The sequence below is a fragment of the Tachypleus tridentatus genome, chromosome 10 (genome assembly GCF_004210375.1).
Source record: "Tachypleus tridentatus isolate NWPU-2018 chromosome 10, ASM421037v1, whole genome shotgun sequence".
Taxonomy (NCBI): domain Eukaryota; kingdom Metazoa; phylum Arthropoda; class Merostomata; order Xiphosura; family Limulidae; genus Tachypleus; species Tachypleus tridentatus.
The window spans coordinates 20,611,883-20,626,561 of NC_134834.1; the positions used below are offsets into that span (position 1 = coordinate 20,611,883).

Sequence of the window (14,679 nt, forward strand, 5' to 3'; positions counted from 1 at the left end):
CAGAAGTAATAATATTTCCAATACCTTTGTACCCTCAGAGAGACACTATCAGAATCAAACACATGGAACTGTCTTAGACAATTCGCGGTAAGCAAAGTAAATAAATGCTTTGAGAGTCTTTGTAGGTCAAAGGTCAAGGCAGCTGATGGCCCATGTACCATAAAATGCATTTTGAGAATTTTTGACAGCTATGCTTCATGATCCAAATGTTAAGCGACGATTGGCTGGTTTGTAACAAATGTTAAGCGACGATTGGCTGGCTTGTAACAAACGTTAAACGATGATTGGCTGGCTTGTAACAAACGTTAAACGATGATTGGCTGGCTTGTAACATGAAGAAGCTGTTTCTCATTCGAAAAAAAAAAATTTAAATCGTTTCACGTAGGAACTGGTTTATAGGTTAATAAAGTATAGTAACGAAGAACTCGCCAAGTTATGAGCAGGTCAAGTTAATTTTTTGAGCTCAAACACGAAAATGAAGGTAAAATCTTTTCCGTGGAGCTACTCATGACAAGACACTACATAGTATGCTATCAAATACTATGATGCACGAATGTAAGCATCAACAGTACTCCACCACACTCAGTAGAATTGATGAATAGCTAAACCAATGTCAGTGCAGTCTACGTAACAAGGCGCTGACATACAGAAAATTATGACAAAAGGAAGGCGTGATGAGAGAGAAATCTATCATATGTAAAAGAGGCATCTCTTAACAAGCAAACGGCGGATCGTGAAAACCTAGACTGTCGGCTTTTAGTAGTTTAAGAACTACTTTTGATATCTTAAAACTAAAACCTTCATATACACCAGCGAAGAGCGGTAAATTCATTTTGAAATTTTTAACTAAAAAGTCCATTAAAAAAATCTGCCTGTGTAAGGCATGATGGCAACACTCACTCCGGGAACGGAACATACAATGTTTCTGTCCATTGAGTTTCACACGAAACCACTTTAGGGTTACGTGCACTGGTCGTCCTGAACTTAAAAGTAAGAGACCAGAGGGAAAGCAGCTGGTCAATACCACTCACTGCCAGCTCTTGGGCCACTCTTTACCAACGAAAGGTGGGATTTGCCATCGCTTTTTAACGTCCCCACAGCTGAAATGGCAACCATGATCGGTTAAAGGGATTCGAACCCTCGACCCACATATCGCGAGTCGAATACATTCACCACCAGGTTGTACCAAACATGGGTTTAATGAAACTGCATATTAATTACATAACGACACGCACATATTCACACACGGTCCCCGAAACGTTGCAATCTCACACGATCAAGGTGCTGACCCACGTCATATGTTTTTGTAGGTGGCCCACCTGTTTGCCCACTTGCGATACCAGGTTGTAATATCAATAATATTAAGTGCGTTACTTATGAATTTGATCAACTCCTCTTTTTTGTTTCTCACTGAAATCACGCGTTTTCTCGAAGAAAATGAAAATTCACAAATAAATTTCTACCTAGTCCGCTAGATGGCTACAAATAATTAAATGTCGCGGTACAGTTGTTTAGGTAATTAACAACAGGTAAAGGGCTTTATGTTATAGCCTAAGTTACATACATGTTGTTATTTTTTCGTGTGTGTGTGTCATCATTTCCTGGGTGACCCATTTGATGGCAGTCCGGTCAAAAGCCCATGAATTAATGGTCTAATGCTTGCTTTAACTGTACTTACTGTGCCAAGGAAAAAACGTAAAAACAGGCATACTTTCCTAAAGATAGAATTAAATCAAAATTTGTAGTAGGAATTTAGGTTTAATACTTTTCAAGCCTACAAAAAAAATTGGGTGCCTCAGAAACACCTCTAGGGAGCTCAGAAACACCCCCAGAAAGTTCAGAAACACCTCCATGGAGCTCCGAAACTTGTGTTTCTCTTCATCCTCTGAAGTTATGCTAATCAAAGCAAAATTCTTAGCAGTAAGATACAAGCAGCCTGATTCGTGTTATATAACACAGCTTCTAACTACTATACTGCATAAACCTAGTTTTAAGTGCCCATAGAAGACAGTTTGGAGCAAGTACAGTACTTTTATTTTGTTATTTTTACTAACAACTGTTAAAATTTCGAAATAAGATTAATACGAACCAGTTCATCTACATTTTGCGTCGTAAAATTAACAACAGTTTTAGAGATAGTGAAGTAAACACGTTGTTACTGGAAAACAAAGTTATTCCAAATATTAACCTAAGCATCTATGATCTCATGTTTCGTACATTTTCTTTTTTATTTTTTACCTTTATAAACAAACACATTGTTGTTATCCAAGTTAAAAGTGACCAACATAAACCAACACAGTGAAAATGTTTGAATGATTTCTAATGTATAGCTCGGAGGGGGAAGAAAAAGTATACAATTTATAAATTCGATGTCATAAATGTTGACTATCTCAAACCAATTCAATAAAAGTAAATATTAACCATTCTCAGGCTGTTATGAATTAACTGATGCTAGAATTTTGATAATCGAAACTATCCGAGTCGTGAGTTGGCTGAAGTGTCACGTGACAAGAATGATTAATCACGTGTTGTTGTTTTTGTTTGTTTCTTAAATATCTGGAACGAAAGCTTTCAGAATCACCTGGTAGTTTTTGAAACCATTAAACAACTCTGAAGGGCCGGCATGGCCAGGTGGGTTAAAGCGTTCGACTCGTAATCCGAGGGTCGCGGGTTCGCATCCCTTTCGCACCAAATATGTTCGCCTTTTCAGCCGTGGGGGCGTATAATGTGACGGTCAATCCCACTATTCGTTGGTAAAAGAGTAGCCCAAGAGTTGGCTGTAAGTGGTAATGACTAGCTGCCTTCCCTCTAGTCTTACACTGCTGAATTAGGGACGACTAGCACAGATAGCCCTCGTGTAGCTTTGCGCGAAATTAATAACAAACCAAACCACAACTCTGCTCTGAAAAAAGGTTAAGACGTGACGTAGCCGGTCGTTACGAAACACTTTCACTTGTATCCTGTGGTTTTAGCGCCCTTACGATTGCAGGATCGTTCTTAAAACCTTTGCAAAACTCTTCGCAAGTAATTTTTCCGTCTTTGTCCTAAGGAAGAAAACAAATATGTACACTACGCCTCAGGTTAAGAATTTCAATCATGATAAACAACCACCCTATAAAACTGTAAATGTTCAGAATTATTCCATAAAGTTACTTGTACGTAAATATTGTTATATAACTTAAAATTCAAATCCACAAACACACACACACATACAAGAAAACATCAAGAAGAAATTGATAAATAAGTTAATTCATTTTAGTTAATTTTGAAACATAGTTTTGAAAAACTATATTATATAGAAGTTTTAATGAAGTTACATCTTATTAAAAACATTAAACCTGCAACCCGTATAATAATTAATTAATTTAAAACACACATTATTTTATTTTTGTTACATAAATAAATTTATGATGCGTTTAGAGTTTTAAAACTACCTTGTCTAATTTGTCAAAAAGTTGGTTCACTCGCCATTCTGGTTCATCGTTCTCTCCCAGTGAGCGATCAAATTTGCCGTGTAGCCGATAGATGGCGGTAACAATGTCGAGCATCTCACTGCGGCAGACGTACCCGTCACTGTCTATATCATAAAGCCTGAAAGCCCCTATTAATGACAAACACAAATTAGATACGTTTTGAAACCAAATCTTACTTACCTGAAATATTCGATAAAGGATATTAACCAAAAACTTTAACAGCTCATAATTATAGAGAATTTTCACTGACGTAGAGAAGCCTATTTTGACAAATAAGTGTCTTGCTAATAATAATTTTTCGAATTATTATGCACCGGTTTAATTTCTCATCAACTGATATGAAGGCGGCGAATTATTCGATATTTGGTCAACAATATTAGCTGGAAACGTTAACAGCCCATAGTTATATACATTTTCACCCGACACAGCTAAGCCTATTTTGACGAATATGGAATAAATATATGTGGATAATTTTCGAATTATCTTACTTACAACTCAGTTTCTCGTCAATGGAACCGTGGGTTGTAACTGATATGGCAGTGATGAATTCTTTAAACGTCACCACTCCATCCTGGATAACACCAAATCATAAAGAATTTACTTACATAGGACACCAACAGATAATGCTAAATATCACAGTTTTCAATTTCAACTTCTAGATGGCGCTAAACATAATGAAATGTTTATGGTTAACTCAACAGGAATTACTATTTTAATCTGTGCTCCTTTCTGGAGCACTAGTTTTTTGAGGGGTAAGACTTACAACACGTAAATACTCAGTAATTATTCCAAATATTTTAAATGTTATAATATCAGTATACATAATATATTCAAATAAAGACATAACTGTGCAGTGAGAGAAGAAAAAAAAACATATATCATACATGCATTTATAAGTTAGATGTTGGATATACACAAATCTTTCACGTATTACGGGGCAATTAGTGACAAATATAAAAAAGGTAACACTTTTCTTTCCTCTGTCGATGTTTCTAACAATTATTACAGGGGTTTTCAAATGAGGAGAGAGCGAACACAAAAGTTTTCGGGGGCGTAGCAAAAATTCATTACTGTCACTGTATTCAGTGTCTACACATTCACTGAGTTTCGGGACCTCAGTGAATAAGTGTTTCTGGGGGGCATTCTGTTGAGTAAGTTTGACAGCCCCTGCATTGAATAACACAAAATAATATTTCTAGAAATATAAAAACTTGCAAGATACTGACACCACAAAATTCCACAAAAAATCATTAAAATAGAAGACTAGTTGTATATATATATATATATTATTTTCTTTTTTCTCTAGTTTGATAACTTACCTTGTTGACATCCAACACATTAAAAATATAGTCAACAAAACGGGACGGATTTCCAGTGGGAAAAAACTGACCATAAATTTTCTCAAAAATCTGAAAATAAAGTTTTTTCATCAAGAGATTTTCAAATACTTCATAAAGAAATGATTTTACAAGAAATCTTGAACAAAAATCGATTTTGTACGTTGCATCTCACTAATTATTACTACAGGTTTTTATATGTAGTTTATCACAAAGACCAAGTATTAATTAATAATTGTATTTTCCTTTTGAAAACATAGGTTTGGCATGGCCGAGTGATTAAGTTAGGTCGTTCGATTCACAATTTATGGGTCGTGGGTTTGAATCCCCATCACTGAACATGCTTGCCCTTTCAGCCGTAGGGACGTTATAAATGTATCGTTCAGTTCCACTATTTGTTGCTAAAAGAGCATCCCAAGAGTTGGCGGAGAGTGGTGCTGACTAGCTGCCTTTCTTCCCGTCTTCACTTCTAAATTAGGGACATCTAGCGCAAATAGCTTTCGTGTAGCTTTGAGCGAAACATAAAACACACATATCAAACTTTGAAAATAATATAATGAACTTACGAACTTAAGGAGTGAAATAGAGGTAATTGTTGCATCATTGGTGCAAAAGGAAGCGACGAAAGAAATTACACATGAGTTACTTAGACACAAAATAAACCCATCTACAGCTAACAGGGCTTAAACCTAAAGAATATCTTGAAACTTCACAGAAACAAGAGGTTTTCTATGAAAACAAGGTTCCGATTTTGATGATAAAATACGACTAGCTTAACGTTTGTTCTCCTCGAATTATCTACCAATAAATAAATCTTCGAAAACCCAAGTAAAAATTAATAATTCACGCGTTAAAGTCAACAGACAAACAGAGAATTGTTGCGCACTGTATGCTCAAATGGGCCGTTTCTTACTCTAAACGCACATGTAGTATATTTCTTTATTTACACTGTGGCACTCTTTGCGAAACGTTATCCACTAGTAAACCTCTCGTGTTTCTTTTAATTTCGCGCAAAGCTACACGAGGGCTATCTGCGATTGCCGTCTCTAATTTAGCAGTGTAAGACTAGAGGGAAAGCAGCTAGTCATCACAACCCATCGTCAACTCTTGTTTTGTTTGTTTTTGAATTTCGCACAAAGCTACTCGAGGGCTATCTGCGCTAGCCGTCCCTAATTTAGCAGTGTAAGACTAGAGGGAAGGCAGCTAGTCATCACCACCCACCGCCAACTCTTGGGCTACTCTTTTATCAACGAATAGTGGGATTGACCGTCACATTATAACGCACCCAGGCTGAAAGAGCGAGTATGTTTGGTGCGACGGAGATTCGAACCTGCGACCCTCAGATTGTGAGTCGTACGCCTTAACCCACCTGGCCATGCCGGGTCACACTAGTAAGTAAACCTTACTAAACGTAAGTAAAGTAAACGTTTTTAAAACACTTCCTAAAAAAGAATAGAGTTTTTATTCTTAATTTAGATGTACAATATTGTAATTATATATGTAAAAACGGCTGGTATGGGTAGATAAAGCTCTTTGTAGAGGAGCAAACATCAAAGAAGGTTGAAACGTTGTTCACTCCTCGACATAATCAGTGATATCGAGAAAACCCACTTGTAGAGAAATATAAATGTAAACACGGCTCGTTTGGGTTGAGAAAATTTTTTTTTACGTATAGAAGTGAACAACGTTTCGACCTTCTCCGGTCATCGTCAGGTTCACAAAGAAAGAAAGAGGTAACTGACCGGAAGCTGACCACAAGAAAAAAAAAATTTTCTCAATCCAAAGGAGCCGTTTTTACATATATATTTCTTTACAAGTGGGTATGATATAATCGTAACAATAACAGCTCTTAAAATGTGCATTTTAAGTAAGCTAACATTAAGGTAAGGCCGTTTCCAAAGAATATTTTGATCCCAGTAAGAATGTTTTAGATTTTCGATGCTTAAATTTTGGTGTTTTTAAGCGCCTTTGCAATTTTGTTTCAACTCATGAAAGTGTGTCAATTCAATTGTACTCCCATTACACGGACAGGGCAATGACCGAAAGCTTCAAACGTAGCTATTTGTAATTGATGGCGGGGTGCGGGGGAGGGTTGAGCAACCTCTCATGAGCATTCGCCAAACACAAACACGTGATCATTGGGGCAGTTGTAACCCTCTTATGTAATATTTTTAGTGATATATAGCGACTCGAACCTTGGATCCATCAGTAAGCGACCCGACATGTAAATGATTAGGTCATGCCCTGTTCTAGTTATATTCGCTAAAACTTCTAAGGAATTTGTAGGCAATCGGACATGAAATCAAACTAATACAGTTTGTAGAATATCACACGTCTGAAATTTTATCAGAATATTCAAACAAAACTTGTTTGGATCAAAATACCATTTCATTATTTAATAGGCCCCCCGCTAGTAAAGCGGTATGTCTCCGGATTTACAACGCTAAAATCAGGGGTTCGATTCCCCTCGGTGGGCTGAGCAGATAGCCCGATGTGGCTTTGCTATAAGAAAAACACACATTATTTAATAATTACCAATATTTAATACAAAAAATCAGTGAAAATAATCGTTTGAAAGTATGAGGAAAGAGAACATTGAAAGAAACAAACTGTTTTTCAAACTTTAATTGGCTTCAAGATTGGCATAAATTATTAAACAAATGATATATAATAATGTAAGAAACATAAATTGAAGGTATCTTAAAGTTTCCGTAAATCACAAAAAGGAAACTATGAAAATATGCATTGTTTATGAACGTAAAACTCATCAAACCCTTAACTCACCCCACCCCCCTACACTTTCTCCAGTTTAGGATATTATTTAGTCAAATGTAAGGTTTATACATTTGGAACTTTATAATTGCTACTGTGTCACTTTCCACTAGTCGTTTAATGCGTGTATTGTGTTATTCTAAGACGCTGTGATTATCCTGGCCCGGCATGGTGAGGTGGTTAAGGCACTCAACTCCTAATCCGAGGATCACGGGTTCGAATCCCCGTCGCACCCCACGTGCTCGCCCTTTCAGCCCTGGGTACTTTATAATGTGATGATCAATCCTACTATTAGTTGGTTAAAAGAGTTGGCGGTGGATTGTGATGACTAGCTGCCATCCCTCTGGTCTTACGTTACTAAATTAGGAATGGCTAGCACAGATAGCGCTCGTGTAGCTTTGCGCGAAATTCGAAACTAGCAAATAGAAACTGATTATCCTACCGATATGAACAGTACTAAAACAGTAAGGAAATAAATGTAATTTGGATTAAATTCTGTATTATATTTTTATCTATTCCCCTGTTATTTTAGTTACTTTTCTTATCGGTAGCACCTTAGAATAACACAATATTCTCTTTCCTCTGCTCGGCAAGGAAGGAAAGTTTTACAGAAAAATTAAAATGTTTTACTTCATTTGTATAAAACGGGGACATTTTCTGTAGGCGTAAAAAGAAATACAAGGCATGGGAATTTTTGGAACAGAATGTGAGAGTTTAGCATTACGAAGAAAAACAGTGTTATCTCCCGAATTCATTTATTATTATGTCATCGAAGGTTATTCCACGGGTAGACATAGGTTTTACAAATACTCGATGTGTTATTAAATCTCAACACAATATGGTACTCAACAACACATTTTTTGCAACACCTCCGTAAAAGAAATTTTATTATTATCAAAGAGTTTGTTTTAAATTTCGCGCAAAGCTACACGAGGGCTATCTGCGCTAGCCGTCCCTAATTTAGCAGTGTAATACTAGAGGGAAGGCAGCTAGTCATCACCACCCACCGCCAACTCTTGGGCTACTCTTCTACCAACGAATAGTGGAATTGACCATCACATTATAACGTCCCACGGCTGAAAGGGCGAAGATGTTTGAAGCGACGGGGATTCAAACCTGCGACCCTCGGATTACGAGTCGAACGCCTTAACTTACCTGGCCAGGTATCAAAGGGAAGTGACGTATTATAACGAGTGTTGCGAACACTAGCAACTTAGCCCCATACCATAATTATTTTCATTATTAGGACTAGTTGTTAACGTTAAGTCACAACGGATAATCTCTGTGTTCATAGCGACAAAATATTCCATCTATCCGACAAAATCTCGACGCTGATCCAATAACTAGCCAGCAGCTGTTGAAATTCAGTTAAGAATTAGCTGTCGTGTGCTTGTACCCACAACGTCTCAACATTCACTGCCTTTTGCTCTCTGCAGTCGGATATAACTTTAAATTAAACAGCCCTAGAAATTCTAAAAAGTAAAACTACCAGCCTCCTCCAGCTTGCTTAAAAAATGTACGTATAACTGAGAAAACCCCAGCTACCTAAAGTTAGTCCTAGCTAGTACGCCAAATGAAAAGTCCAAGAAAATTATAGTAAGTGTAAGCGAAGGATAACCTTGAGTAACTAGCGACCTCTAAGTTCTCCACGAAGTAGTTTCCACAATCTAGAATTTACTTTTTAAGAAAATTTCAAATTTGTTATTAAAAAACGTGTTCAAAATAATTTTATATACTAATCTTGCTAACCATTAACGTTCAATTTATTTACTAATAATATAACAGTATTTATAAAGAATAATACTGTTTTTGCAAACTGTTAAAAGTCCTTTTTTCATTTAGCGTACGTACAGGTATCAGGCTTTTAGTTGTGTCTCTGTTTTCTTTTAACAAAGCCACATCGGGCTGTCTGCTCAGTCCACCGAGGGGTATCGAACCCCTGATTTTAGCGTTGTAACTCCGAAGACTTACCGCTGTCATGTGGTTAAGCTAGTCTTAATGGCGTGTTTTTAGACTAGAGTGGGTATTGTGTGGCTACAATACACTGGGCGTTCGTGTGGACTATGTATCATGTGGTTAAACTTGGCTGGGTGTTGTCTGATTAAACTATATTGAACGTCCTGTTGTTATAGTAAACTTTGTTTCGTGTGGCTAGAGTAGAAAGGGTGTCATCTCGCTAAAGTAAACTGGATGTTCGTGTGATTAGACTAAACTAGAAGTCGTGTGGTTAGATTGTACTGAGTGTCCAGTACTTAGAGTAGACTGGTTGTTTGTGTGGTTAGACTAGACTAGTTGTCGTGAGGCTATACTAGACTGATTGTCGTGTGGTTAGAGAAGACTAGTTGTCGTGTGGTTAGACTAGACTAGTTGTCGTGAGGCTATACTAGACTGATTGTCGTGTGGTTAGAGAAGACTAGTTGTCGTGTGGTTAGACTAGACTAGTTGTCGTGAGGCTATACTAGACTGATTGTCGTATGGTTAGAGAAGACTAGTTGTTGTATGGTTAGACTAGACTAGTTGTCGTGAGGCTAGACTAGACTGATTGTCGTGTGGTTAGAGAAGACTAGTTGTCGTGTGGTTAGACTAGACTAGTTGTCGTGAGGTTAGACTAGACTGATTGTCGTGTTGTCAGAGAAGACTAGTTGTCGTGTGGTTAGACTAGACTAGGTTCGTGTGGTTTAGAAGTTGCTGAGATCTAATCCTCTTTGATCTAAAGAAATGAGGGAAAGAAACGGTCTATAAGTGGTCAAGTTGGTCTGGCAATCAACCAGTAAGGGCTAGTATCACATAATGATGAGTCGTAGAATCATGGAATAAATTATGTTAAACACTTTTGGAAAAGTTGAGACAATATTATAATTTCTCCGGTCTACATTAACCACGCCCTTTCAGATCCAAGAATTTGGTTTATTGGTGAACCACAGGCAAGAGTTGCCCCAGAAAGAAGTTAAAAAAGCCAGTGATTGTTGATCTTTAGGGCTCAGCCATAAGAAAAAAATACGGTTGTGTTATATGATCGTTACTTTCGTAAACTTTCTTATGTCATAAAATTTCTTTATATCATAAAACCTCCTTATGTCATAAAACTTCCTTATGTCACCGACATGTATTTTTACTTGAAGTCCATATATTTCATTCCTATGTTTCAACCTGTTGTAAGACTCAGTGTGAAAACATGACCAAAGAACTGTTTGAAGTTCAATATATCCATTTACGGTTTTTTTGTGTTATTCATTAAATATTAAAGAGCTGGTAACCAACAATTTCGGACCCACAACCGCTATAAATAGTTTATAAATGTGTTTTAAAAACCCATCGGTAGTTCTGGGGTTGACCCGTCTGTTATTTCATAGCAAACATATATTGTGTGTCAAGTACCCTAACCACCTGGCCACGCTGAGCCCCTACCAAACTCTGAAATACGAGTGAAAGAAATTATTTTTTGATCATGTGATCATCACAGATCTTACGTTTGGTACAACAGAAACTAGAAGTAACATTCAAGTTATTTTTATTAAGACATGAAACACACACCGTGCATTCGAAACAAGTCAATTTCAGTTATGGTTTCGCACGAATCGATATCTTGTGTTTCGTGGTACTGATACAAGCTCGTGTTCACGACGGTCACGTGCTAAGTACATGCGTTGTGAAACAATATACATATAGTCACTGGGAAATTTAATTTCTTAAACCAAATGCGTGAATAAGCAAATTCATACATACATGTTGTACATACACACTTACATTTATATATAAGCGACTATATGTAGAGGGCAAACGCGACGCGAATTTTTAATAAAAGGATAGCAAATCTACCGAGCGTCGTATTTTATCAGCACTTGATTTAACTCGCTGTTGGGAAACACGGAGATTAATAATATTTGCCGGAAATAATAAATCTTACGCATGATTCTCGATCTTCAGAGCTGCAGAAGGTGCCACAAGGCGCTAAAAATAGTCCCGTAACTCAAGTGTTTATAGTTCGTAATACGTCGCATTAAACTGACAAGTCTCGATACACGTGTTACACTAGCACAAAATCCGCGAATTTACAGCAATTGTACTGGTACTTATCACAAACTTGACAACCTTGAAAGAGTGACAGAAAAAAAAAAAAGAATTATATTTGGAAATCTCGTTGTTTAGTTCTCGGTGAACGACATTTTAAAACAATTGTAGATTCGTTCTCATCTAAATTCTTATCAGGTATTTTGGATTTGGAACGTAATAAGACAGGGGAGAAGAAACATCCTTCATTACTAGTGCCACTTAAGAATGTGGAAGATAATATGATTAGCTCAATTTCGCTTAAAACAGTGACTTACAACAAGAAAGAGTCATTCTGATTAAATCATCACTTCATCTTAAAACAGTGACTTACAATAAGACAGAGTCATTCTGATTAAATCACTTTATCTTAAAACAGTGACAAAGGGTAAGACAAAATCAATCTGATTTAATTACTTTATCTTAAAATAGTGAAGTACAATAATTTTGAATCAGTTTATCTTAAAATAGTAAATGACAAAAATATTGAGTCAATCTGATTGAATCAACTTATTATAAAATAATGTTATATAATAGGAGAAAAACAATATAATAAGCTAAATTTAACCTAAAATAATGCAATAAAGTCATGTAGAGAATTGTAACAATAAAGTCACGAAAGAGTTGTAACAATAAAGTCACGAAAGAGTTGTAACAATAAAGTTATGAGAGAATTGCAACAATAAAGTCACAAGAGTTGTAACAATAAAGTCATGAGAGAGTTGTAACAATAAAGTCACGAAAGAGTTGTAACAATAAAATCATGAAAGAGTTGTAACAATAAGGTCATGAGAGAGTTGTAACAATAAAGTCACGAAAGAGTTGTAACAATAAAGTCACGAAAGAGTTGTAACAATAAAGTCACGAAAGAGTTGTAACAATAAAGTCATGAGAGAATTAAGTAAGAGTCAATAAAGTCATGAAAAGAGTTGTAACAATAAAGTCATGTAACTTTAAGAAAGATGACTGATGCAAATAGTGAAAAGAACCATATCTCAGAAAACCAAGCAAAGTTTTGATAATATTACACATAAATAAAAGTTTCAGAAAGTCAGGCCACACATTCATTTTTAAACTAACTAATAAGTGTGCTGAACATCGAAACCACCAAAGTACAGAACGAAAGTGCTAACAAAATGTTGTGGTGGTTGTTTTTTATTAACTGAAAGCTCTCTCCGTTCTCTGTCCAGCACTGGTATAGAAACCCGGTTTCTAGCAATATAAGTCCTGCATGATAGAGAGATTGTGTTCGCAATATTAGAAAAATAAAAGTTAGGGCTAAAATACGTTCAAAACAAACGACTGTATGTTAGTCCAAGTATTTATAAGGTAATGAAGGATACAGAGAGGACTTTATGAATTACATATTCACAGCAACCATTAACGTCAACCACGAAGCCTAACATGTCGTCCTGTTTTGATACTGGACGTTGACATAAACAACAGTGCATTACGAAATAAATTATTAATATACTTTTATGACCGTCGTTGTGAAAGCGGCTCCAGAAGGAATAAATTCAACGACAATTTAAAAAAAAAATCCGAGAAAAATAAACATGTTTTATAGTTTCAGTTTTGTTTTCCCAACAAGCCATCTCGTTTGAAGATATATTTGTATATAGATCCACATTCGGTCTGCTCCATTTTGCCTGATCAATATCTTTCCTTGTGGCCTGAAAGACGCTTTACAGAATGGGTACACAGAACGGCGACAGTCATGTTTTTTTTTATATATAATAACGCAGGCAGAGTCTTGCGATGTTCGGTCCCAAGCTGGCGATTACCCTCTTCGCATCAAACAAGCATGCGTGATTCTCTTGTAGCTCTTTCGAATTATTACCCTTTTTAAATTACAGACTTCGGTGAATTGAGTACCGAGAATGTCGTCAAGATCGTCCTAGGCCGAATGACAGACTTTAGAACATCGAGATTGGGCTCGAGAATCTCTGGTGACGTCACAGATGTAACTTCACAAGCTTGGCGAGTCAGCGTAAAACCACATGCTCAAAGAAGAATTCACTAGTAATTGATGACGATTATAGACGTTCTAAAAGATTCTCTAAAGCGTGTAGAAAGAGCACGCGGTGACCTTTTCTCTTTCAAAATCCTGTCATATATTCTACTGACTTCATATCAGTGCTCTCTATTTTCAGATTTGTACAACTATAAAAAAAACGTGTTCATCGACTCTCTCATTAAAAACTTTCAGCAGTACGAAAACATTAATAAAATAGCCAAGAGATAAACCACTTATTACGTTAGGGCCCGGCATGGCCAAAGCGTGTTAAGGCGTTCGACTCGTAATCCGGGTCGCGGGTTCGAATCCCGCTCGCACCAAACATGCTCGCCCTTTCAGCCGTTGGGACTTTATAATGTGACGGTCAATCCCACTATTCGTTGGTAAAGAGTGGCCCAAGAGTTGGCGGTGGGTGGTGATGACTAGCTGCTTTCCCTCTAGTCTTACACTGCTAAATTAGGGACGGCCAGCAGCAGATAGCCATCGAGTAGCTATTCGCGAAATTCAAAACAAACAAAATATATGTTAATATGGTAATTAAGATGTCCTGTGTAAGCTTTAAAGAGGAAACCCGTATAGAAATATCTGCATAGTAAGTTTACCAAAATTATTGTCTTTTCTTTAACGTCAAAAGCACGCCTATAACACACAACAACAACACTGAAGAACATTAATCGATAGAACCTTCAACAACTGAATAATGTATCTGCGAACGTAAAAGCATCAGGCATGAATCACATTTAGTATTATCGTTTTGTCTGAAATTTTTGTATCACGTTTAAGGCTTAACTTTTCTTTAACACGCAGATGTATTTTACTTATGTATTCTCTGCCTTGTGTTTCAATACATTTCTTTAATATCCAAGCTTTTTTTCGATCATTTCATGTCAGGTTAAGCCAATAGGAGCTTACCTCTTTCGTCAAATGTGACCATCTGGGCAATCTTTGACGAAGTCTTTATACCTGAGTATGAAAGTGTGGCATGTCATTGGAATATTAAAAAAATTTACAAACCAAATCTTACACACAA

At 36.6% G+C, this 14,679-nt stretch overlaps 1 protein-coding gene across 1 annotated transcript; it reads right to left on the reverse strand.

The window, feature by feature from the left end:
* Positions 1 to 2,240: 2,240 nt before the first annotated feature.
* On the reverse strand, positions 2,241 to 9,562 carry LOC143227988 (neuronal calcium sensor 1-like). Its single transcript, XM_076459340.1, has 5 exons — positions 9,554 to 9,562; positions 4,793 to 4,882; positions 3,966 to 4,044; positions 3,435 to 3,601; positions 2,241 to 3,044 (listed from the first exon to the last, which is right to left on the reverse strand). The coding sequence occupies exons 1-5, from the start codon at positions 9,560 to 9,562 to the stop codon at positions 2,937 to 2,939; spliced, it is 453 nt and encodes a 150-aa protein (XP_076315455.1). The 3' UTR covers positions 2,241 to 2,936.
* Positions 9,563 to 14,679: the final 5,117 nt, after the last annotated feature.